The sequence below is a fragment of the Orcinus orca genome, chromosome 15 (assembly GCF_937001465.1).
Source record: "Orcinus orca chromosome 15, mOrcOrc1.1, whole genome shotgun sequence".
In the NCBI taxonomy this organism is placed as follows: domain Eukaryota; kingdom Metazoa; phylum Chordata; class Mammalia; order Artiodactyla; family Delphinidae; genus Orcinus; species Orcinus orca.
In genome coordinates this window covers 82,219,786-82,246,260 of record NC_064573.1, presented here as the reverse complement: position 1 = coordinate 82,246,260, position 26,475 = coordinate 82,219,786, and the positions used below count along the sequence as shown (strand labels likewise).

Here is a 26,475-nt window from a genome sequence, read left to right as displayed (position 1 = left end):
ACACGTAGTATAAGTTTTTCTCTTAGCTTAAAAATGTAATTATTTCTTTGGGAAAGTGGTCTCCAAGTTAGGGAAACCTCTTTCAGAACAGGTTCCAACACGTCTGGTAGATAAAGCAGAGCCAACCTGGACCGCTGTAACGGATGGAAGTAGAGACGTGTGTCCCTCTGGCCAGAGAGCCTACAGCAGATTTGGGAACCTGTTTGGCTCCCCTCCCTTCTCTAGGCTTTTTGATGTCCTAGAAGGAACTCCAGAGCCATCATCTTAGCTGTGGACTTGTAGAGTCAGGATTAATTCTGTGTGTGTCAAGGCAAGATTCCTGTCAGGAAGGAAAACTGGCCGACGGTCCCCGTCCACCAGTCCTGAAGAGGTCACTGCCACTCCAGCTCATTCAGCTCACTGTGGGTTGCTAACTGTCTGACTGTCTCCAAGCTTGCGCTACTGATCAATGCTCATTTCACCCCTCTCTTTTCCCTTTCCTACTCTTGCTTCCTTTGCTATATCTGTGTGTCTTTAATGGTAAGACTAAAGAAAGTCTATCCACGTTATAATAAATAAATTTCATATATTTTTAGTAAACAAAATTGTTGTATATATTTTTTGGCTGCCTTTGTCCCTCTGTGTCTTGCTTTTGTTTTGTAAAATATTCTCAGCAGTATATACATACACACACACGCACACATATCTTTTTTATATCTATATACAGCACAGAACTTCAGTGCAAATTGAGTTCTCCTTACTGCATTTGCAGTTCTCTTCATGTTCCTAATATTTGGTTCTTGTTATCTTGCATTTTTAAAGCTTGCCCAGTAACACTTTAAGGTATTTGCTTCATTACTGGAATTTCTTTCTTATGTAAGTAGTAAGGAAAGAATCTGGGTAATATGTTCCCTTGGGGGAAAGATTTCTGGCCCCTATAACCCTTCTTTCATGTTATGTTTATCTTCCCTTCTTGACACTTTTAGTAACGCCAAGTCACTGGGGCCAGCATGGCTTTAAAGTAACACAGGCCTTACTGTCAATGCGATGTGTGACTCAGGTGTCAGTGATGCTGGCATAAATGGTTTAATTTAGCCCCTCTTGGTTTGCACGGTGGGATTTGGGCTTAGAAATCACCTAAGATGGTAACATTGAAGACCTGTCACAAAGATGAGCTGCCAGGGTCTATTTGTCCCTTCATTTGGTGTACACAGCACAAGTCAGGTCCCTTTTTTAACCACGCATCTTTTGACAACTTTTGTATGAGAAACATCTGCTTGCCATCTTCTTAGAAAGCAGCCTCACTTAGAGGGTGGACGTGTGTGGCGATAAGCAAAGATACCTGCTCCTTTTTCCTTCTGCCGGCTGATGACGGCCTCATCCCTCCCTAACACGAAGAACCTGTGAGAGCTTGACTAACTAGAGTCCTGATTACAGAAGAATCTAAATCCGTTAACCCCCAAATCCTGGTATTTCTCAGTAAAAGCATTTAAAATCGCATCTTTCAAATTTGAGTTGGATTTACAAGTGAATCTCTTGAAACGGTTTTTATAATAGAGTGAACTACCAAATAAGTTTAATAGAAACTTAAAGAGCCCAAGAGTTATTGAATCTTTGGATAAAATCAGATATTTACTTCCCAGGTGGAAAAAATGCCTGTGTACATTCCTTTCACTTAAATCTTTGGGGTTTTGTTTGTTTGTTGTTGTTGTTGTTTTTACTTAAACAGGATCCTATTTCCTAGCGAGGTGTTATGCAGTTAGTAATTTAACAGCACCAAGTGTTCATATAATGCTTGGGTGTTGAATTCAAGACATTTTCTGTAAGTCTCAGATTCTTTTCTTACTACTTATTCTGGGGTGGAAGTGTAAGCCACACAATGAGATAAATACAACACTTATATTTTTCATCTTTGTGTAGAATAGAATTTCAGTTTACCATAAACCATGAGAATTCTGTAATTCGTGTGCCGGATATCTTGGGTCTCACTAACCAGACAGACATTCTGCCATTTCTAACCTGGGCCTCAGTTTCCAATCCCTCCAGTTGGTTCGAAGACATACTGAACCACTACATGCTCTGCATTCACCCAGCTACTTCTAATAGAACCGGGAGTAATTTGGTTTGTTGTGGTTTAAGCCATGAACTCTCACTGATGATTATCTACGTGGATGCAAATGAGTAGGTTGTATGGCCTGAGGGCTGGCCAGGAAATTTTTCTCCAGCTGTGTTTTCCCCAAATATTTTTGTGATACAAGGTCTTTTTTCCTCTTGTTTCACACTGCATGTCATTTTTTAAAAACTTATTATTTCAAAATCTGAGGTTTCCAGAAGAGCTGCAAAGGTCGTACCTGGAGGTCCCACATTCCCTTCACCCAGCTTCCCCTCACGGGCACATCTTACATCCCCTGGTCCTTTGATCCAAACTAAGAGAGTAACATTGGTCCAGTACTCTTAGCCAGCCTCTAGACGTTGTTCATATTTCCCCAGTTTTTCCATTCATGTCTTTTTTTCTCTCCCAGGATCCAGTCTAGGAGACCACAGTGCATTTAGTTGTCCCATCTGTGACAGCTCCTAAGTCTTTCCTTGGCTTTTGTGACCTTGGCACGTTTGAATTTTCACCACAAAAATTTAAATACACTCACACATTTATAAACACATAGTAGCCTGCCCTCTGGGGTTGTCTCCATTGTGTCTTGCCCTCTTCCCCTGTCTTCCCTTCATCTTTCCCTTTCTTTTCCCACTCCCCTGACTCCAAGATAAATGTTCTCGTCTCCTGGAAAGCCCGGTCCCCGTCCCTGTGCTGATAACCAAATGCTGGGTCGGCCTGAGAACATACATCCCGTGTGCTGACCTTCTCCCTCCAGATGCCCCTTGGCTTCCATTCTACACCTGGAAATCCATCTTCACATTTCCGTTCTAGCCTTTATGTCATTACCTTTGATTTCTATGAGCAACTTAATGTCTGTCCTCTTCAGAGTCTATGGACGAAAAGTAATAATCCTTCCGTTTGAATAGTGGTAATAATCTCTGCTACTGTTTTGGCCCAGAAGATCTCCAAAACACACTCTTGGAACTTGCTGAAAGTTACTGAAATTAGTGAGAACCAATCGATACTTCCAGCATAAAACTGCTCTGCATGACATCTGTATAATCGCTTTGCATGTGTGTATTTTAATTGTTGGTATTGCTTGGTAATGATTTATTCAAGAAGTAACAGAATTCATCTGGGGGGGTTAGATTTTTAAAGTAATTCTTTGGGGGTGCAACAGTCTTGTTTTTTAATTCTGCGTCTTCCAAAGTTATTAACTTGTTTCTTTAAATTCATACGGATACAATGATATGCAGATTCTGGCATGTCTCTGCATAGGTAAACTTTTTCTCCCCTCACAGTAAGTAAAATTTCAAGTAACATTCTGCAAGCGTAATAGCCTTAACCCCCTGTAAAACTTCCCCGTGATACTTTATCCCTGTATATTAGCTAAAGTTAATTGCGCGTTTGTTCTAGGACAGTTGTCCACTGACTGCTCTCTCGGTTGATTTCTGGAATTTTTAACTCTTTGGTCTTTTAGAGAATCCAAGCTAATAAAAGACGCAGATGAAGAAAAGGCTTCCTTGCAGAAATCCATCAGTATTACTAGTGCCTTACTCACAGAAAAGGATGCAGAGCTGGAAAAGCTGAGGAATGAGGTAGAGTACCACCTCGGGGACACTGGCGGTACCCGTCCGTGTTCCGACCGGAAGCTAAGCCAAGCCGTGTGTTTCAGGTCACAGCGCTCAGGGGAGAGAACGCCTCCGCCAAGTCCTTGCGCGCAGTCGTTCAGTCTCTAGAGTCCGACAAGGCGAAGCTTGAGCTCAAGGTAAAGAACTTGGAGCTTCAACTCAAAGAACACAAGAGGCAGCTCAGCAGCTCGTCAGGTAAAATGGCCACGTGCTTCCTCCCGACACCGCTGCTTCCCGCAGACGCGGGGTTCGTGGCGGGCGCACCCTTTGTAGGCGGCTGCTGCGCCGCGCCGACGGGGCCGCTCTGTGCCGGGCCCGCCCGCCTGTAGTCGGATGAGGCCCCACGCAGAGGGGCGCGCCTGCCGGTCCCCACTTCCGGACCTTCCCGTGGTCCTGAGCATCGGCAGAAGTTTGTATAAGACAGTGGGTGATAACTGCCACCCCAGCAGCAGCCGCGGCTTCTGCAGGTGCCCTGCCGGGGAGGAGGAAATGACGGCCGTGACCGTGACCGGCGTTCTTCCCCGCAGCGGGCCGGCCTGAGAGAGGACGACCGTGTCCGAGGGGTCCAGAGAGGAGACAGGAACTTCAAACGTGTTCTCAGAGAGGCGCATGTGCGGATTCCACATGAGAATGTGTTTCTAACACTGGCCCTTTCAATGCAGTAACAAGGAAATAAGATTGCAATTTTTAAAAAATCCCCCCTCCACTTTTTTTTTCTTTTTTTTAAATATAAGGTAATACTGATACTCAGGCAGAAGAGGATGAAAGAGCCCAGGAGAGCCAGGTAATATTCCTTCCTTTTGCTTTGCTTACTTGCTATTTTTAAAATATAATTTAATCTTTTGAATAGGTAATGTATTCATATGTTCTAAACATTAAACAACGTTAAAAATACGTACAGTAAAAATAAAAAAAAAAATCTCCCTCCAAACACCATCTCCTGCTCAGTTCCCAGCCCCCCAAACAGGTAATCAGGGTTATTAATGTCTTTTTTATTTTTTCAGAGATTTTTAAAATGTACATACAAGCCAAGATTAATAGTCTTTCCACCTCCTTTTTTTTACACATATGGGGGCATATTACATAAACTGATCTGCACTTCGCTTTTTATAGCTGTATAGTATTCCGTTATGTGGGTGTACCGTAATTTAATCAGGCCTTATTGGTTGACATGACATTTGGGATGTTTTCTGATCTTTTAGGTGTATTATAAACAATGCTATAATGAACTGTCTTGAACACCTATCATTTTACAGATATACTAATATTTCTTTAGGATAAATTCATAGAAGTAGAATTGCTCCATAAAAGGTTCCTTCCTCATCTTTACCTTAAAAAGACAGGGCTCTTGAAAACTGTTTCCTAAAGCCAAAATTATCAAAATAGCCTTAGTTTTAAAAATGGTATTATATGGAGGCAAACTATTCTGTTTTTGGAAATGTATAGCCCACAAGCAACAAACATCTATTTTCAATTTTTATTATATATTTTGGACATACTTGTCTCATTCAAAATTCAAAGGTACAAAAGCCTTCTTTCACTTTTAAATAAAAGAGAAACTCAGTGCATTAGTGATTTGTTTTAGTTATGACATCTCCTTTGAAAGGCATGTAAGGATTCAACGCACAGCCTAATTTACCCTGAATAGCATTGTCTCTGCTTAGTTTGTATGTCTGATGAGCACAAACTTAATTCACAATGTTTTCTCTTTCCCCCTTCCTTTCCGCTTCCGTTTGTTTCATCTGCCACTGCCAACGCTTTTCTTCCAATCAGCAAATGGTTTGTTTTATGTTTCCTAATTTGTGAGCACGTGTGTGTGTGTGTGGTTTCCCACTGTACTTACATCCATTTTGTGGCTTTTTCCCCCCTTTCTGATATGTATCTGCTAACAGGGTAAAGTCTTTAGAAAATACAGTTTGAGAAGTGAGATGAGATTCAGTGGGTCTTGCCTTCAATGGCAGAAGGGAGATTCTGCAGAGAATCACAAAGCTAGTGATTTCTAGCTTTGTTTCATAACTGCCCCAGCAGGAGAAAAAGGCCAGACATTTCCTTAAAATGTGGATGTGTATGTATGAGTATATACACACACACAGACGTATTTTTTAATACTGTAAAATGGGATTTTTTTCCCCAATGGACATTTAGAGAAATGAGACCTTTGTATCTGTGGAAGAAGGAAGAAACTTACTGATTTTTTTCTTTTCTTGGCTGCACCATGCGGCATGTGGGATCTAGTTCCCTGACTGGGGATCGAACCCTCGCTCCTTGCCTTGGAAGCACAGAGTCTTAACCGCTGGACCGTCAGGGAAGTCCCGAAACTTACTGATTTTAAATTAAAGTGCCCTTGCTTTGCCAGGTGAGGACAAGAGCGTTTCCTCCTGGTGGGCAGTCATCTCGTTATCCCACTACCCCAATTCTGGGCCCAGGTGGCCTGAATGCTGCCCCTTCAGTGTGTGGCCACACCTCCTCAGGTGAAAGAGAGCTTAAGCCTTCTCTTTAAAACGCCTTCCTTTTTCTCTGAAGACCCATTTACCATCCCACCATGACTAATAAGTGAGTGTTTAAATCGTAGTTGGAGGAGAATTTCCATGAGCTTTTTGAAATCTACAGAACATAAAAGTCCTGGCTTAGTTGTAGTTTAGTGTAATAAGTAACTGGTTACACTTTCTGTACAGTGTGTGTGTGTGTGTGTGTATGTGAACATAATCTAAAACACGGTTGAGTCATGGCTGCTGTGGGCCCCTGCGACTCCAGCATATACTCTGCAGCCACAGCCTGAAAGTGTACTTGTAGACTTCTTGATGCTCCAGCGGACACATTTCAGACATTTTACACATCTGCTTTTGTTTTTTCCTAAAAAATCAGATTGATTTCCTAAATTCAGTAATAGTGGACCTTCAGAGGAAGAATCAGGATCTCAAGATGAAGGTGGAGATGATGTCGGAAGCAGCCCTGAATGGGAACGGTGACGACATGAACAATTATGACAGGTATTTCACGTCCAGCGATACTGAGCAGAACCTTAGTTCCATCTAAATAAATGTGTGTTTTTAAAGTTAGGTTCTCCAGACAGAGGACAAATATCGCATGATATCGCTTCTAGGTGGAATCTAAAAAAATGGTACAAACAGAAATAGAGTTACAGATGTAGAAAACAAACTTACAGTTACCAGGGGGTAAAGCGGGGGGAGGGATAAATTGGGAGATTGGGATTGACATATACACACTACTGTATTTAAAATAGATAACTAGTAAGGACCTACAGTATAGCACAGGGAACTCTACTCCATACTCTGTGGTGACCTATATGGGAAAAGAATCTAAAAAAGAGTGGAATTATATACATGTATGGCTGATTCACTTTGTGTACAGCAGAAAGTAACACAACATTGTAAATCAACTATACTCCAATAAAAAATTTTTAAAAAGACTATATATATGTATAACTGAGTCACTCTGCTATACAGCAGAAATTAACAAAACATTGTAAATCAACTATATGTCATCAGTAAAATTAAAAAAAAAAAAAGGCTCTCCAGTGGATTGGAGAAACAGTTGCTTTGTGGTCATTTGGCCATAAATTGACTTCCACAAATCTGGCAGGAGAGTGAAAATGGTTTGATGTGAAAATTTAAAACGTGGACCGTAGTACTTAAACACTTGAGGCTCCCAGACTTGGCCGTAATTCTTGCTTGTTTTTTGTTCATTACAAGTGATACTGTCTCTTGAATTTCTTCTGATGGAGATGAGTTTCTGATTATGCATATTAACATTTGTAGTGATGACCAGGAGAAACAGTCCAAGAAGAAACCTCGCCTCTTCTGTGACATATGTGACTGCTTTGATCTCCACGACACAGAGGATTGTCCTACCCAGGCACAGATGTCTGAGGACCCCCCCCATTCCACACACCACGGCAGTCGGAGCGAGGAACGCCCCTACTGTGAAATCTGTGAGATGTTCGGGCACTGGGCAACCAACTGCAATGACGACGAGACTTTCTGATGAAGCCTCACATCCAGAACTGGGCTTTCTCAGATGCACTAGCTTAGGCAACTGACCACCAGCATTGTGTGTGCAGACTTCAGGAGAACTCATGTTATTTTGGACCCCCCATCAACAAATCTAAGAAAATATTTTGATCTTCAACAAATCTCCCTTTTAGTCTCCCCTTATAAGTTTATCAGTTAGAATAATCAATAGGTGAGTTTTCACCTCTGATTTTGTCTTCTTGAATTTAAAAAGTATTAACAAGACATTGCACCAGATGCCATTACATTAATTGTCCCTAGGGAGACCTCAGAGAACGACTCCTACCCTCACAATACCTTATTTAACTTTAAATTATGCTGTTACTTTTCATATTTGCACTAAAATATTTCCAGGCTGCGTTTGTATATTTAGATGTTTTGGTTAAACTTTGACACTGGAATGAGTTGAAAAAATGTGCCACTTTGCATATTCATCTACTCATTTAAAATATTTTATACTTAAAGAAATATCTGAGCTCTTTGCACTACCTGATATCAGTAGTGCCTTTATTTCAGGCTTGATGATACTTAGGTGTGATTATAAAATCATGAAACAGGTAAAGGGAGGGGGAAGCCCCCAAACTGCTGTGGGGACATTTTATAATCTCTATGCTGCACCCACTTACTCTTCTATGGTGTTTTTTGTTTATTGGTTTTGCATAATTTCAGCTTCTATATATTATATGTATATATTTTTGTAAAATCTCTATTTTGGGAAAAAACATATACAATGTGTCTTTCTTTTCAGATTTTTACCTTTATGAAAAAGAAAACACTTAAAATGTTCATCAGGACCTAACGGACTAGGCCAGAAATAGCATCACGTGGCTTTGCAGCTCCTTGTTCTTTGTGTTTTCATTCTATTTCTTTATAGATATAAATAACTGGGAGAATTCTCTCCAGACTTTTTTTTCCTTCTCCAGCAGATAGCCCCAGCAGTCAGTTAATTAGATAATAAGCCACTATAAAACACCTAAATTAACCAATCTACAATCTTTACACTTTTTTTTTTACTGTGTTTTTAGATGAATGTACGATGAGAAATTCAACATTAATAATTTTGGATTTTCTTATCACAAAAAATAAACTGAAGGACCTCAACCACAAGAAGTTTATCAACCAGTTTGAATCTATTTATCTTCATTTGAATGTCTCCTAGAATATGTAAAAAGTAATAAATAAATGTATCTTCCATGAGACATGTATAATAAGAACTTCTATAATTGTATATATGCCTTTGATGTATTTTCCTCTCAAGATTATCAACTATGTGTTTGACAAGTGAAAAATCTGTAGTCAGTTGAAATTTGGGGTTATAAACATATTATAATAGGAACTGTTTCACAAACACAATATGTAAAGCAATATTAAAATCTGAGCAAACAAGTGTTCTGTATCTACTTTAATAAATGGTTATTCTTTTTGGCCAGTGTAGTAAACTGGTATTATTCTCAGGTTTATTTGTCATAATGGTTTTTCTTTAAGTGAGCGAGCACTAGAGACCCAAATAGCAATTTCTACTGCAGTCTGTTGATAAACTGCTTTTAAGAAATTATCTCAAAGCACTCTATGACCCATTCAGCATAAGATCAATACCCAAGGTGGTTACCCGTTGCTATGTCTCACTACGTTACCTGACAGAAATGTAAGTGGCACCAGGTAGTACCCACTACCTATTACAGCATGAAGTTTTGGAAGGAAACTCTGTGAAAGCTGTTGTGGTATTTTCCAAAATGATAACTGAACCAAGCAATCTGTTTTATGAGCTCTGACCCCTCCACACACACAGGTAGATATTTCCAAAGCAGAGTTACCAGCTGAACATTATTTTGACCTAAAAATAACCCCGACAGTGGTCCTTGACTTCAGCTTTGACCGAATTGATGAAAAGACTCAAAACTATGAACTACATTTGTTGTGGTGACCATTTCACAACATATACGTATATCAAATCATTATGTTGTACACCTAAAATTAATATTAAATATCCATTATATCAATTAAAAATACATTTTAAAAGGAAAAAAACTCGAACACTAAACAAGTCTGTGATATTTATAGGGGAACTGCGGTAGTACTGCAGTATCACCAGTTGGGTCTTTACACAAATAAAACACCTCTGTTGATCGTTTAGAATCCTGGTCCTGTTTGCAGAGGATCGTTTATCATCCGAGTCTTGCTCGTTTGCACCCACGCATGCCTGAGAGTTCGCTAACCGTGGGCACCTTTACCTCTTACGTGGGTGTGCCCTCATTTACCAGTTCAGGACATGGCCTGCTGAGCTCAACATTTATTCTCCCAGATGGTGCTAAAATAATACATGTTCTCAGTTGAGCAAAAAACCTGCGCACGTGAGAAGAGTTTGTGATACAGGTTGAGAAGAATCCCTGTGAACTAGGGCATGGAACAGTCTACACGTGTGGAAACATGTTATTTTAAAATTAAATGTCTTTGATAGAGTCAAGAAGTTGAGAGTGGAAGTATGTAAATATGTATAGTTGATTACTGTATCATCTCCAAATTCCGCTCTTTGCTTATTCATACTCCATGGTAATTGCTTAGCGAGTCCTTTCTTAGTAACAGTGTATAAAGGGTTGAAGAGAGCCAGGCAAGACCAGACATTTTCAAGCCCCTTTCACCAGATCCCAAATAGCCAATTTTACACCTCAAAGTACTGAAACGGATATATCTTCCTAATAAGTTATTTATTTAGCAATTATTAAATAACAGGCACCCTGCTAAGCCTTTTACATTAAATCACACGATGTAAATTACATCCTGTTTCACCCTCGCAACTCACGAGGTAACATGCAAATTTTACCTAGATTCCACATCGAATAGTATTTGTGTGAAATACCATGTCGCGTGAATGTCTACTAGGAAGAGCTGAACAGACAAGTCACTCAAGGTTCCCTTAGCCCTTAGCCATCTTTGTAGATTTTAGCCGACAAACCGAAAGGGCAAAGCGCAGGACCTTTTTGATCGCTATAATTTAAAAGATTTCCATTCAAGTTTAGCTTCGTTACCACCTTACAGCGAGTATGCTTGCTGCTAAGATGAAAGTCTCGATTTATAACGGGACGAGTAGGATCCGGTCTCTGCCCTTAAACCCAATTCTCAGCGCCCAACTGAGGTGCCCTGGACTGAGGCGGGGTCTGGACGGGTCTGTCGCTCATGGGGAGCCTCGGAACCCACGCAGTGGAAGGAAGAGGCGGGCGCTAGGGCCTGGGGAGAGAGCAGCAGACACCCGCCGATTCCGGTTTCCGGGTTTGGCTTGCTGTCAGCGGCCCTCGTCACGTGAACATGCCGTCACGTGACAGCGTCTGTGGGCCTCGCGTCGGGGTAAAGCCGATCCGGTTGGATTGCAGGGAAAAGAGAGCGGTGGGGCAAGATGGCGGCGCACCTGTCCTACGGGCGAGTGAACCTGAACGTGCTGCGCGAGGCGGTGCGTCGCGAGCTGCGCGAGTTCCTGGACAAGTGCGCGGGAAGCAAGGTGAGGGACAGTGCGCGGCGACACCTCCCTCCGGCGCCGTCCGGCCTGGCCTGATCAGGTCCCTGACCGCCTGGGCTTCAGGTGTACGAAGTTTCCTAGGGCTTCCAGGAGGAGAGCTGGCGGGAATGCTAAGTCGGGGAGAGGGGCCCGCTGCTGGGGCCTGGGGCGTCCAGCCCGCAGTCCGCGTGGCATCGTGATTGTTTCATGGCAGCAGAATAAGCCACCGTGCTGTCTCAGCCTCTAGTGAACCAGCTTGTGGTCAGGTCGAGGGGCGGATCTGGTGCCCCCGAGCTCCCACCTCAGACACGGGAACTGGTGATGCGGGCCCGGCCCAGGGACGTAGCTGGTCCGGTGTCCATTCATTACAAAGATCATATGTGTCGTTACAAATCATACCCTCAAAAGTATGAAGCACCAGCACCTTACAACCTGCTGCTCCCTCGGATTATGAGAAGTTGTAGCTATTTGAGGTTTTAACGTCGGCTTCCTTAAATAGTATTGTTCCTCCTGTTAGACGTTTATTAGCACCCAGCTCACAATGGAATCAGAAACCATAGATTAGAGACTTCATAGGATTTCTTTTAAGTGGTATTACCTCTCCTCTCTCCCCTTAGGATTTATCAGTCCCTCTAAGTAACTGGCAATACAACTCTGAAGAGAAAAGGAAAATTGGGGAAACTCAGGAATCAGTATTAGAAAAAATAGGACCTCAAGAGGTAGAGTGGATGCTAGAAGCAATTGAAAGAAAACAAAAGCAGGCTAAGTCGTACGTGCCCAGTTCAAGCTCAGGAAATAAATGTGAAATCTGAATGAGATCATGGATTGTATCAATGTCAATATCCTGGTTGTAATACCTATTGTACTATAGTTTTGCAAAATGTTTCCACTGGGGGAAACTGGGCAAAGTGTACTAGGGGGTCTCTGTGTTGTTTCTTACAACTGAATATTAATCTACAGTTATCTCAATAAAAATTTCAATTAAAAATGAAAGAAAAAGAAATCACACTGGAGTTTAGCAGTGGTAGGGCCCCAGAGCACTACCCTGTGGGGTCATTAAGTCCTAGGTTGGAGTCCTGACTCCCTTATACTGTGTACGTCCAAGTTCCCTATATGGCCTTGGACATTACTTAAACTTTCTGAGCCTTTAAAAATTTCCTCTTCTGGGACTTCCCTGGTGGCGCAGTGGTTAAGAATCCTCCTGCCAATGTAGGGGACACGGGTTTGAGCCCTGGTCCAGGAAGATCCCACGTGCTGTGGAGCAACTAAGCCCATGCACCACAACTACTGAGCCCACGTGCCACATCTACTGAAGCCGGTGTGCCTAGAGCCCGTGCTCCACAACAAGAGAAGCAGCCACAATGAGAAGCCCGCGCACTGCAACGAAGAGTAGCCCCTGCTCGCCGCAACTAGAGAAAGCCCGCATGCAACAAGACCCAAAACAGCCAAAAAGTAAAAATTAATTAGTTTAAAAAATAAAGTATACAATTCAATTTAAAAAAATTTCCTCTTCTGTCAAAATAAGATTTGTAATACCTATATCAGAGGTTTTAATTTTTATAATTCGATTATATGATACTTATATATAAAATACAAGTTGAGGACTTCCCTGGTAGTGCCGTGGTTAGGAATCTGCCTGCCAATGCAGGGGACACGGGTTCGAGCCCTGGTTCATGCCACAGAGCAACTAAGCCCTTGTGCCACAACTACTGAGCCTGCGCTCTAGAGCCTGTGAGCCACAACTACTGAGCCCAAGTGCTACAACTACTGAGCCCGAGTGCCACAACTCCTGAAGCCCGTGCACCTAGAGCCTGTGCTCCGCAACAAGAGAAACCACCGCGATGAGAAGCCGTAGCCCCCGCTCGGGAGAAAAAGCCTGCGTGCAGCAAGAAAGACCCAATGCAGCCAAAAATAAATAAATTAATTAATTAAAAAATAAGATAGGGCTTCCCTGGTGGCGCAGTGGTTGAGAGTCCGCCTGCCAATGCAGGGGACACGGGTTCGTGCCCCGGTCTGGGAAGATCCCACATGCCGTGGAGTGGCTGGGCCCGTGAGCCATGGCCGCTGAGCCTGCGCGTCCGGAGCCTGTGCTCTGCAACGGGAGAGGCCACAACAGTGAGAGGCCCGTGTACCACAAAAAAAATAAATAAATAAATAAAAAATAAAATAAAAGTTGAGTTGTTGCAATTGGCAGTTTCCATATGGTTCAGTCTAATAATAATACCATGACACAGATACACAGCAAAGTACCGTCCTTGTTTCCTTTGAGGACAGTGACTAGGTCTTAACTTTCCCATTTACCACCAGTAACATCACTTACCCTGATGCTATTTTTTTAAGACCTGTAGGATATGAATATGGCCAGAGCCAGTTACAATCTTTGTTAATTCAGACCTTGAGGCCAATAGTCCTACTACGTATGACTGCTATTTTCTGTTGGTATTGTTGAAATTCCTGATATTAACTGTAATGAGAGAATGTTTCTCCCCTCTTATAGGCAATAGTTTGGGATGAGTACCTCACAGGACCATTTGGCCTGATTGCACAGTATTCACTACTGAAGGTAAATGAGCTATTTGGGTTTTGTTCAGGGATTGATAATTCTGTACTTTAGGGACCTCCCTGGCAGTCCAGCTATTAAGACTCTGCGCTTTCTCTGCAGGGGGCGAGGCTTCAATCCCTGATCTGGGAACTAAGATCCCGAATGCCGCGAGTTGCGGCCATAAATTTAAAAATTAAATTAAATTAAATTAAAAAAAATAATTCTGTACTTTAGTAATAAGTTTACATTTCCTCCTGAGTAGGTGGCTTGCAAGGCTGTTTGGTTTTTATAAACACCGATACCAATGCCTGGCTAACATTTTGTATACAGCAGTCCTTCGGCTGATGATTCTATACTGATCCTGATTACTAGCATTGTATTATGTGACTGTTACCTGGTGTCTTTGATAGTGCATCACGTGAGAGTCATTTAAATTCAGATACAGTAGCAGTGACTTCATCCTGAAACCTTGCCCTTTACACAGCTGGCTTTGGGAAATCTAAATTTTGATAACAAAGTATTGATGTACATTTGACTGGGAGTGTTTATGATGTCTGAGTCTGGATACCATACGTAAATTTCAGGGGTTTTGTTAACCTTTTGTGTGTGTGTGTTTTCCTAGGAACATGAAGTGGAAAAAATGTTCACGCTTAAAGGAAGTCGTTTGCCAGCAGCTGATGTCAAGAATATTATTTTTGTTGTCAGACCCAGGCTAGAATTGATGGATATAATCGCTGAAAATGTGCTCAGGTATCTCTCAGAGCTCTTGTTTGGGCCAAAAGAAGTTAATCCTTCTCGTGGTTTTAATGTCCTGAGCTTTTCATTGTGAACCCCTTCTCTTGCCAGTACTTTGGAAAGTGGTCTTTTGGAAAAACTGGGACAGGCACGGAAGAATACAATGAAGAAAAGTGGGAAACTTGTGACATTGTTCAAACAGTTTGAGAGGGCGGTTATCATAAATCCCCATTCTTTCAGGACAGCTAAAAGTTTGGGCGTGTATCAGTAGAAAGGACACTGATTTTAAAAACAAAAAACAAACAAAACACCTCTAATGGTTATACTGAATATAAGGTGCTTGAATTTCATAAGCAAAGTAAGAGCTGATTAAAATTTTATTTAGCATCCAGTCTAGAGAGAGAGGAAGTTCTCTCAGCCCAGTCTGTACTCTGTGGTATAATCGATTGATGTGGCCCCTAAAATCTTAAAAGCATATGGGCTATTTTGAGAAGTCCAGTGTCGAGGAGAGATAGGAGTCAAGAGTGATGTTTCGTTTTAATATGAGACGCTGTGCCTGCATTGGTTTGGTTAAAGAACAATTTGTTTTCAACAAGACACAGATATCCTGCTTCAATAAACCTGAGAGCTTTAATGCCCCCATAAATAGTTTAAGAGAAAGCTAGAAAATGCAAATACCGGCTATGAATCAACGCTTTCCTGTCAGGGAAAAAAAAAAGAGAGAGAGAGAGCGAGAAAGCGACTGTTAACAGTTTGGGTCTGAAAGTCAATGTTCATTTGTTTATCTAGCCAGCATTTATTTAGTGCCTCCTGTGTGCCCGGCAGTTTGATTAAAGTAAGTGAAAGAGTCTGTGACTCTAAAGAGCTTGTAAGCTAACAAATGTTCCTTCTTTTGCAGTGAAGACAGACGTGGCCCAGCAAGAGATTTCCACATTTTGTTTGTGCCGCGACGTAGCTTATTGTGCGAACAGCGGTTGAAGGATCTGGGTGTTTTGGGATCCTTTATTCATAGGGAGGAGTACAGCCTAGACCTCATTCCATTTGATGGGGATCTCTTATCCATGGAATCAGAGGGTGCTTTCAAAGTAAGTTTGGCGTTTTCTTTTTTAACGTCAGGCTTTAATTTTTGCCAAATTTGTGAACATGATGGTCATGTTAATCTCAGGTGTACAAGCAGAGTGATTCAGTATTTTTGCAGATTATATTCCATTATAGGTTATTACAAGATATTAGGTGTAATTCCCTGTGCTATACAGTAAATCCTTGTTGCTTATCTATTTTATATATTCTAGTTTGTATCTGTTGATCCCATACCCCTAATTTGTCCCTCCCTCCTTCCACTCCCCACCGGTAACCGCTAGTTTGTTTTCTGTTTCTGTGCGTCGGTCTCTGTTTTGTGTATACATTCATTTGTATTATTTTTTTAGATTCCACATATGAGTGATGTTATGTAGTATTTGTCTTACTTCACTAAGCATAATATTCTCTAGGTCCATCCATGTTGCTGCAAATGGCAATATTTCATTCTTTTTAGTTTTTTAAGGAACCTCCATACTGTTTTCCAGTGGCTGCACCAATTTACATTCCCACCAACAGTGTAGGAGGGTTCCCTTTTCTCCACACCCTCTCCAGCATTTATTATTTGTAGACTATTTTTTTAAATTAATTTTTATTGGAGTATAGTTGCTTTACAATGTTGTGTTAGTTTCTGTTGTGTAGCAAGGTGAATCAGCTATACGTATACATATATCCCCTCTTTTTGGGATTTCCTTGTAGGTTCTCATTAGCTATCTATTTTATACATAGTGGTGTATATATGTCAGTCCCAATCTCCTAATTCATCCCACCCTCCCTCCCCCCGCCTTGGTATCCATATGTTTGTTCTCTACATCTGTGTCTCTGTTTCTGCTTTGCAAATAACTGATGGCCATTCTGACCAGTGTGAGGTGATACCTCATCGCAGTTTTGATTTGCATTTCTCTAATTAACGATGTTGAGCATCTTTTCATGCGCCTATTGGCCATCTGTGTGTCTTCTTTGGAGAAATGTCTATTTAGGCCTTCTGCCTATTTTTTGATTGAGTTGTTTAGTTTTTTGTTATGGAGTTGTAGGAGCTGTCTGTATATTTTGGGAATTAAGCCCACGTCGGTCACATCATTTGCAAATATTTTCTCCCAGTCCATAGGTTGTCTTTTCATTTTGCTTATGATTTCCTTTGTTGTGCAAAAGCTTATAAGTTTGATTAGGTCCCATTTGTTTATTTTTGCTTTTATTTCTATTGCCTTGGGAGACCGACCTAAGAAAACATTGGTATAATTTATGTCAGAGAATGTTTTGCCTATGTTCTCTTCTAGGAGTTTTATGGTATCATATATTATATTTAAGTCTTTAAGCATGGCACGTTTTTAGAACTGGGCATTTATCTTTTCGTTATAAGAGTTTTAAGAATTCTTAATATATTCTGGATGCAAGTCTCTTACCAGATATTTGATTTGCAAATATTTTCTCCCATTCTGTGGGTTCTTTTCACTTTTTGGTGAAAGGGATGTCTCAGTGCACCAAAGATTTTAACTTTGATGAAGTTCGATTTATCTTTTTTTCTCTTGTTGCTTGTGCTTTTGGTGTCGTATCTGATCTAAGGTCACGAATTTACTCCTATGTTTTCTTCAAAGAATTTTATGATTTTGGTCCTACATCTAGGTCTTTGATGGGTTTTGAGTTTATTTTTATCTGATGTGAGGTCGGGGTCCAACTTCCTTCTGCATGTGCAGATATGCATGTGGATATCCATGTGTTCCAGCACCATTTGCTGAAAGAGTATATTTTCCTCAGTTAATTGTCTTGGTACCCTTGTCGAAAATCAGTTGTCCCTAAATGTGTTTATTTCTGGTGTCTCAGCTCTACCCCACTGATCAGTATGTCTGTCCTTAATGCCAGTAACACACTGTCTTGATAAATGTAACTTTGTAGTAAGCTGTGAAATTTGGAGGTATGAGCCCTTCAAAGTAGTATATCACTTTTTTTCTTTCAGTTTGTGTTGTTTTAGTCTTAATAAATCCTTCTCTACCTGAAGACATAGAAAATCTTGTATTTTCCTTTAAAAGTTTTAAAGTTTTGCTTTTCACGTTCAGGTCTTTAATTCAGCTTGAACCATGTGTTTGGAGTGTGTGGTGTGAAGTAGGGACTAATTTATTTTTATCTGTATTTTTCCATATGAGGCTTATTTATTTTTTCCATATAGTGCCAGTTGTTCCAGCGCAGTTTTTCCCCACTGATTATGTTCGACGCATGTTTGTTAGCGAATATGCATATCTTTGTTCCCCAGTTCTGGATGGTTTTTCCAAATGTAATTTTATATATTGGTTTTGTTTACAACTTTATTTCAAAGAATGCTTTCTCTCATAAGAATATTACTTTATGTTGAAAAAAGTAATTTGAAAATCTTTCATAAACATAATCTGTGTACATGAAAATTTTCTTTGAGTAAGAAAGGGTACAGAATGAAAAGTAAGCCACTCTCCACCCAATTCTCAAAATGCCATACCTCCCAGAAGCAATCACTATTACTCGTTCTTTTTTAATTTGTCTTTGGAAGTGCTTTAGGCAGCTACAGCTCATAGTATATATGAGCTTTTATTCAAATGGTAGCATATCCTATGTAACTTCGGTAACTTACGTTATTCTCTTAATAATATATCTTGGAGTCATTTTCTACCATCTATGAAAATACTTTTTTATTCTTAGCTGAAGCTGCATACTGTTCCATTGTTTGGATGTACAATGATTTAAGTCAGTCCCCTTTTGAAGGACATTTTGTTGTTTCTCATCTTATGCTTTTAGAGGCAGTGCTACAGTGAATTACCTCATGCATAGATCACTGTACACGTGTAGGCTCTTTTTTTTTTTTTTTTTTGCGGTACGCGGGCCTCTCATTGTTGTGGCCTCTCCTGTTGCGGAGCACAGGCTCCGGACGCGCAGGCTTAGCGGCCATGGCTCACAGGCCCAGCTGCTCCGTGGCATGTGGGATCTTCCTCGGCAGGAGGACTCTCAACCACTGCGCCACCAGGGAAGCCCTGTATCTGTAGGGTCTTTACCTGCCTTTGACATTTGTCTATTGACTTAGCTTATGGTAGTTTTTGCTATGCGTACTTTCTTAGTGTAATCATATTTATCTGTATTTCCTTCTTTGAGTTATGCGTATGTGACGTTGATGCTGCTGGTCTGGAGACTAGAACTTTTGAGAACCACTGGTGTTGTGCAAAAAATTATTTGAAACTCTTTCTTCCCTCGTATGTTGTTACAGTGACCACTGCTTTCAAAGAGTGAACCTGAGGAAAAGCTCAGTGGCACCACTGATGAATTTTATAACCAGGAGAGTTTCATGGCTCTTCTTTTCAGCCATGTTCCCCACTGATTTGCTTACAGTAAATCTCTTCCAATGATGGTACAGATTTCCCGTCCCCCAACATTTTATATGAAAATTTTCAAATATACAGAAAAGTTGAAAGAATGGTACAGTGAACACCCGTATGCTCATCACCTAGGTTCTGAAATTAACATTTTGCTATATTTGCTTTATCACGTAGCTATAATGGTATACCCTCATGTAATTAATTCACATCCGTGTAATTAATGTGAATTGGTAGCAGCTGAGGAAAACCTGTCCTGGCATGACAAAACCTGTCCAGAGGAGAGATTTCCTGTTTATTTAACCGCTGGTTTGCAAAAAAGAACAGAATTCTTTTCTGCTGAGAATTTCAAGCCCTTGGCTTATATATGTTCACTTAAGATTCTGTTTTAGAAGTCAGAGATTTCGCCTGGATAATAAAGCTGAGAGTTCTACCTAATGTTAAATTCAAGCCCGATTTCTGATAGAGTTGAGGTCATTTTACTTATTTATGTGATTTTAAACAGTGAGCATAATTTAGCTTTTCGTGGCATCAGGAGGCACGTGTAGATCTCTCTGTGCTTTGGGGCTGTGATAATGACCGTATTGCACTGCACAAAACGTGGGAATTAAGAGTTCAGCTCATTGAGCTCTAATGCTCAGTCACAGGGCTTAAACTTTTGGGGCCTTCATATGTATATATAGAAATCAGTATACATAAAATCTACCTACCTCCTTTGTAAAAACTGCAAGGTAGGGCTTCCCTGGTGGCTCAGTGGTTGAGAGTCCACCTGCCGATGCAGGGGACACGGGTTCGTACCCCGGTCCGGGAAGATCCCAAATGCCACGGAGCGGCTGGGCCCGTGAGCCATGGCCGCTGAGTCTGCGCGTCCGGAGCATGCGCTCCGCAACGGGAGAGGCCAGAACAGTGAGAGGCCTGCGTACCGCAAAAAAAACAAAAACAAAAACAAAAAAACTGCAAGGTAGCGGACGTTAGTGGCCTCCCTTCTGAGGCGGCGGTGCGGGCGCTACCCGCTGGGGCTCTGCTCCCCCGCACGAGCCCGCGCATCCTTCCCGTCGAGGTCCCCGAGTGGCGCGACCAGGCCCGGTGGCACGGATGTTTCCATGCAGGCGATTTTGACAGCAGTCATCATACCAAGCTATTATGAAATGTGATGTCAGTCTGGAGGACGGATAATATATAAGCCAGTTCTTGACACGCTGTCTACACGGAAACATCTGAGACCATCAGTCCACTTCACTTTGCCATTGAACATGATCCCTATAAGCATATAATACATAATTGTTGAAATGTAACTAAAATGTGGAAAACATGTATATCTTCTTCTGGCTCAAGGAATATTATTATAAAAGAGTTAAAAACTGTGGCCTCTCATTTATACAAATGGAAAATTGTATTGACTTCTCTCAAGTAGTAAGGTAAGGGAAGAAAAATAAAGTTTTCTCCAGCCCGTGCCCTAGTCACAGTACCATATTTTTTTCTCCTTAAGACTTTCAAAGCAAAGTTTAAAGGACCTGCATGATGGAATGAGTTTATGTTGTCCTTTTAATAATTTTAGAATGTCAAGTTTTCCTTGAAAGGTCTTACTTCTTATATGGTGTGCTAGACTGGCTGGTGTTATGTGAGTGAAGCGCTATAATTTTAGTTAAAATCAAAACCGCCTACCCTTTTTTTCCCCAACCTGAAGTAAGAATTGCCTACAATTAAGTCACGAAAACAAACACATTCCAAGTAGTTACAAGTACACCTGTTTAAAATTCATTTTCATTGGTTCGATAAACATAGAAAAACAAAACAACCAACAAACAAAAAAACTGCCAGGTATTCTATCGTGTAGGCATGTGGGACTTTGGGGTCAAAAAATATGTGAATTTGAATGTTAATGGGTATTAGCATTTGTCCCTCCAAAAATGTCCTCATGGCTTAAAATACCAGGTGATTCCACAAGCACAGAATACAGGGATATTAGTACAAATAATCATCCCACCACCAATTATAATAGAGCAAAAAATTCAAGATTAATATGTCATCAACTTTTAAATTTTTTTTAAAAAGAATTACAAAAAGAATGTCTATAGTAATACAACTTTTTAAGTTTAAAAAAATGAATACGATTTTGAGAGATATTCCCTAATTTTTTTTTCTTGAATTTTTAGTTTAACTCTGCTCTGATAGGGAGTTTTAGGTAATTTTTCAAGAAAGTATGTCTTCAGACATACTTGAGTTGGACATGTCATATGCAGTGAAATGTTAAAACCATCAGACTTGGAAGAGCCGCCAAGCACTCTCCCCAGGCTCTTTCCAGGCACAGCCCTCCTTCCTCCCTGGGTGGAGCACATGAGTCCCACCCCCTTGTGCTTAATGCCTCCAGTGTCCCCTCCCTCCTGGCTTTGGAAGCTGGAAGCACGTTGGGAGGGTCGGTGAGGGGTGTCTGGTACAGTGTTCCATTTTGACTTATGAGTGGATGATGATTGTAAAAAAAAAATAATAATCCAAACAATTTCTAATAATAAAAGCTAACATTTGTTAAGGACTTACTATATGTTTCAGGTACTGGGATGAAATGTTTTACATGCAATTACCTCATTTAATCCATATACTATGTTGAATATACTCCCTTCTGCAGACAATAAATAAGGCACAGAGAGGTTACCTAAGTGGCCGAGGGCACCAGTTGGGAAGTGACACAGCCGAGGTTCAGATCAAGACAACCAGAGTCAAGAACCTGTGCTCTTACCCATGTCAGAACTGCTAGAGTCTCTCTTCTCACTTCCTAGCTGGTTTTGTGTATATTTTTTTGGTCCCTTTTTCTATGCAGAAAAGTATAATTTTGTCTACTTTACAAAATATACCCTGTATATTTTATAAGGTAAAATATATTTTCTGAAAATGAGATCACTCTCTAAAGATTCTTCAGCTACCCCTTTCTCATTTCTCAAGATGTTATGGCCTTCATTTGCTGTCAGTACATATGAAATTGGCGTCATGTTTGTAAAAACTGCCAGGTATTCTGTTGTGAGGTCATCTGGGATTTTGGGGGGGTCAAAGAATATGTGCGCTTATGTGGCCCTCCCACGGTGTCCTCCTAGCCTTTACACTCACAATGGTGAATGAGAAAGCCCAGTCCCTGTGTCAGTCTTTCTTAATCAGTAGCTTATTCAAGAGCTGATAAACTAAGAGGAGTGCCTTCCAGAAGGCTCTGCCACGGGAGAATTGCTGCCATAGCTGCCCCCGACGGCAGAGCTGTTGGCCTCCTGGCCTGGGCTGGACCCGAGTCTGCAGCTTCCTGGCAAAGTGGGGAATAGTGGAAACGGTCTTACCCAGTGGCTGCGTAGTCCCAGTGCCAGACAGAGGTGGGTGCCTCATGCACCCAGATGACCATGACCGTAACCGGCCCTTCCTCCCCGCAGGAGTGCTACCTGGAGAGCGACCAGACCAGCCTGTACCACGCAGCCAAGGGGCTCATGACCCTGCAAGCTCTGTACGGGACGATACCCCAGATCTTTGGGAAAGGAGAGTGTGCCCGGGTGAGAAACGGCAGGTGCTTCTGGTGGTGGAGGAAGGGTCCCCTGGTCCCCAGGAAGGGAAGGAGTGGGAATCTGTTTACAAATACAGTCAATCCTTTTTATTTGGCAATTCACCTATTTACTGAAATTTATTTGTAGCCCCCAAATCAGTATTCACAGTGTTTTGTGGACATGCTCAGAGTGGCAGTAATTTGAGTTGTCCAGTATGCATGTTCCCAGCTGAGGTCACTCAGAGCAGCCCTGTGCCTTCAGCTCATACCATAAACAAGTGTCCTTTTTGCCGCTATATAATGCCATGCGCTGCTCAGTGCCACTTTTTTTTTTTTTTTTTTTGCATTTTTGTGCTCTTTTTGATGGTGATTTTGCTATTTAAAATGGCCCCCAAAGGTGGTGCAGAAGCACTGTCTAGCGCTCAGAGCGCAGGGAGGCTGTGATGGGCCTTAGGGAGAAATCTCGTGTTAGATGAGCTTTGTTCAGGCCTGAGTGATGGCGTTAGAGAATCAACGTCATATATTTAATGTGTCTTTAAACAGAAACATACATAAGACAAGGTTATATATTGATCAGATGACAAAAATGTTATAACCAGAGGTTCGCGGCACCCTAATCCTGATTGCCCCTCGGGGCAGTGGTTCAGTATTTGCTGGTTCAGTATTCACAGCAACTTTATAGAACAGAGCTACTGTGAATAACAGAAATAGACTCTCTGAACTAGGCCCCGTTGAGAAATAGCTGCTGCCACTGGCTAAAGTGTAAGTGTTGGGACAGGCAGCCAACAGCGAATGCTTTTCTGTAGCTGCTTATTTCTTATCCATCTCACTCTTCCACCGTTTTTCTCCTTTTTTCACTTTTTTGATTCTTTCCATTTTTAGCCAAATTTTTTAATCTGCTTATTCCCAGGAGAGTCCCACCTGATCCCATGTTTTGTTTCCAGCAAGTGGCCAATATGATGATCAGGATGAAGAGAGAGTTTACAGGGAGCCAGAACTCAATATTCCCTGTTTTTGATAATCTCTTGTTGCTCGATCGGAATGTGGATTTGTTAACGCCTCTTGCCACTCAGCTTACGTATGAAGGACTCATTGATGAAATTTATGGCATTCAGAACAGTGAGTAAAGTAACACCTACTTTTACTAATAGGTAATCTGATAAAAATATCCAAAAGGCCGTTTTTTTAGAAGGTGCTTCCTTTTCAAGTAAATCAGAGAATATTTGAAAAAAATAAAAATGCTGACTTTAGACCTGCAGACGCTAGGATTAAACGACATCTGAGGGACTTCCCCAGCAGTCCAGTGGTTAAGACTTCACTCTTCCAATGCAGGGGGCATGGGTTCAATCCCTGGTCAGGAAACTAAGATCTTGCATGCCGCACGGTGTGGCTAAAAAAAAAAAAAATTAAACGACATCTGAGCAAACTACCATTGTCCGTCACACAAGGGCTGGCTGATGTTTACTGAACAGGACTGTGCTTGCCCGCTGTGAGCAGAGGCCAAGGGCTAAATAAACAGATGGCTCTGCAGTTGGAGAACATAGATGCCGTGGCAGGCAGTTGTTCAGGAAAGCTTCTGGAAGAGGTGGCCTTGGTACTGGGTTTGGAAAAAGGGGTAGAGTTTGGGGGGGTTGCTGGCGAGGGGCAGGTGGCATAATACCTGCAGGGAACCATGGGACGACCAGCTTGCTGAGGCAGAGAGCACAGCTGGGACATTCTGGGGAAAAGGCTAATACGGGAGGTTGGGACACTCGACGGAAGATTTGAAGGCCTGCTAGAGTTTAGGCCTGACAAACTGTTGGGGTCAGAGGTCACAAATGTTTTATTTGGTTTTGGTCCACATGATGTTTGTTTGTTTCTGTCAACATTTAAAATTGGAGAGAATTTTTAATAATAATCCTGATGGATGCCATGTCTTTTTTTGTTTTGTTTGTTTTGGTTTTGTTTTTGTTTTTGCGGTACACAGGCCCCTCACTGTTGTGGCTTCTCCCGTTGCGGAGCACAGGCTCCGGACGCGCAGGCTCAGCGGCCATGGCTCACGGGCCCAGCCGCTCCGCGGCATGTGGGATCTTCCCGGACCGGGGCACGAACCCGTGTCCCCTGCATCGGCAGGCGGACTCTCAACCACTGCACCACCAGGGAAGCCCTGCCATGTCTTTTTTTAAATTTATTTTTATTTTTTTGGCCATGCCACACGGCTTGCGGGATCTTAGCTGCAGGGATCAAACCCAGGCCCTCGGAAATGAAAGCACGGAGCCCTAACCACTGGACCGCCAGGAAATTCCCATATATACCATGTCTTTAAAAACATCTGAAGCTCTGGCGACCCCGAGGTCACATTCCCACATTGCAGCTGGTGCCCAGCGGAGATCCCGCTTTAGACATGCCCCTGTCTCCAGTTTATGACAGGTCCCACCACTCCCTCTGTCCCATCCAGGCCCCCTTCTCTGGTTTCCATCAGCCCCTGACCTCTATTGCCATCCTGAATTACATCACAGGGAGCCAAGGAACAGCCTAGAAGGAGAAAACACAGAGACAGAAAACAGACTAGTGGTGGCCAGGACTCGAAGAGGTTGGGGAGTGACTGCTTATTGGGTGTGGGGTTTCCTTTTGGGATAAAAAGGTTCTGGAACTAGGTACTAGCTGTGGTTGTACAAAGTTGTGTATGTACTAAATGCTACTGCACTGTTCACTGTAAAATGGTTAAAATGGTAAATTTTATGTTATGCGTATTTTAACCATAAGGATGGATAGATAGCCGAGGAAATGGGTGAAGACACAGCCATGAAGAGGGGTTTCCACAAAACAAAGAGTCTTTAGTGATAAAGTTGTAAAAAGTCTTATTTTTAAATTATTTGTTCCAGAAGATGACATCTTAAATACTTTTTAAAACTCCATTTCAGGGAGGGAGGGAGACGCAAGAGGGAAGACATATGGGAACATATGTTTATGTATGACTGATTCACTTTGTTATAAAGCAGAAACTAACACACCATTGTAAAGCAATTATACCCCAATAAAGATGTTAAAAAAAAAAAACTCCATTTCATTGACAGAGGAGTTCTGTGCTGGATAGTAGGTGGGAGTCAAAGAAACGAGGTAGCAGGGCTGTTGGAAAAAAAAAAAAAAAAACAGAAGGAAACAAGGGTGCCTCTCCTCTCATGGTCCCAGAGAGTGAAACACCCAGGAGACCATTAAAGGGAGCTAGAGTTTAGAGCAGGGAGATGACCTGTGAGGCAGCCTCAGGGGGCTCTGTCTAAGACAGGTGAGAGGTAGGAGGGGATTCTCCAAGAAGAGAAGGAATATGTATAAATTCCCAGTTTCTCTGCAGCAAGTTTTTTCCGTAATATGAGTCAAATATCAGTTAAGGGAAAATTGGAAAAATAAAGAAGGAAAACATAGATCTCCCATTATCCCTGAAGCCCTACCCCCCAAACCTTGGGACAGCCAATGTTAATATTTTGGTGTATTTCCTTATAGTCTTTTTCTATGCAGAGTTTATTTTAGTTAACAAAAAATAAATAGCATCAGCTTGTCCAAATTATTCTGAACCTCTTTTTTTGTCGTTTTTTTTCACCTCGCGGATTGCGGGGTTCCCCAACCAGGGATTGAACCCTGGCCCTCGGCAGTGAAAGCATGGAGTCCTAACCACTGGACCGCCAGGGAATTCCCTGAATCTCTTTTTTGATTTGGTATAATATGAGCATTTTCTCAGCATATGCATAATTTTAACAGCTTAATTAAAATCCATAATATATATTTTACCATGATTTGCATAATCCTTCCCCTAATGTTGGGCATTTTAGGTTGTTTGGGGGTTTTTTATGGTTATAAAAACATCTGTATACAAAAAATTTTTTTCATATAGCATATTACTTTCTTTCGCTACATTCTCTGATGCGGGATTTTGGGGTCAAAGGTGTTAACGTTACAAGGCCGTTGATTCATATTGCCAAGCTTCTTAGAGTTAAACCGGTTTATAGGCAACTCATAAGGGCGTGTGGGGTGTTCCCGGAAATGGTGACTAAGTTGGTTTGGGAGGAACAGAG

The 26,475-nt window shown here is 41.7% G+C and overlaps 2 protein-coding genes and 1 long non-coding RNA gene across 14 annotated transcripts in view; all 3 read left to right on the top strand.

Moving 5' to 3' along the window:
- CLIP1 (CAP-Gly domain containing linker protein 1) overlaps positions 1 to 9,189 on the top strand; it is a 123,995-nt gene extending 114,806 nt beyond the window's left edge. For 5 of the 7 annotated variants that reach the window (XM_049698095.1, XM_004276692.3, XM_049698094.1 and 2 more), the window contains 5 exons: positions 3,552 to 3,669; positions 3,747 to 3,897; positions 4,437 to 4,486; positions 6,568 to 6,692; positions 7,482 to 9,189. In XM_049698095.1, the coding sequence (XP_049554052.1) occupies positions 3,552 to 3,669; positions 3,747 to 3,897; positions 4,437 to 4,486; positions 6,568 to 6,692; positions 7,482 to 7,707 (670 nt within the window). In that variant the 3' untranslated portion in view covers positions 7,708 to 9,189. Of the gene's footprint in view, positions 1 to 3,551; positions 3,670 to 3,746; positions 3,898 to 4,436; positions 4,487 to 6,567; positions 6,693 to 7,481 lie in introns of those variants that run through there. The other 2 variants (XR_007471722.1, XR_004486983.2) reach the window with 2 other exon arrangements.
- A 1,851-nt stretch (positions 9,190 to 11,040) lies between these two features.
- VPS33A (VPS33A core subunit of CORVET and HOPS complexes) overlaps positions 11,041 to 26,475 on the top strand; it is a 28,666-nt gene continuing 13,231 nt past the window's right edge. For all 6 annotated transcript variants that reach the window (XR_007471724.1, XR_007471723.1, XM_049698103.1 and 3 more), the window contains exons 1-6: positions 11,041 to 11,226; positions 13,721 to 13,786; positions 14,388 to 14,515; positions 15,399 to 15,585; positions 22,320 to 22,436; positions 23,371 to 23,545. Coding sequence is in view for 4 of the 6 variants with exons in the window: in XM_049698103.1 (XP_049554060.1) it covers positions 11,125 to 11,226; positions 13,721 to 13,786; positions 14,388 to 14,515; positions 15,399 to 15,585; positions 22,320 to 22,436; positions 23,371 to 23,545 (775 nt within the window). In the remaining 2 variants the exon portion in view is untranslated. The remainder of the gene's footprint in view (positions 11,227 to 13,720; positions 13,787 to 14,387; positions 14,516 to 15,398; positions 15,586 to 22,319; positions 22,437 to 23,370; positions 23,546 to 26,475) is intronic.
- On the top strand, positions 15,592 to 20,362 carry LOC125961270 (uncharacterized). Its single transcript, XR_007471726.1, has 2 exons — positions 15,592 to 18,385; positions 18,567 to 20,362. It is a non-coding gene; the product is annotated as an uncharacterized LOC125961270 (long non-coding RNA).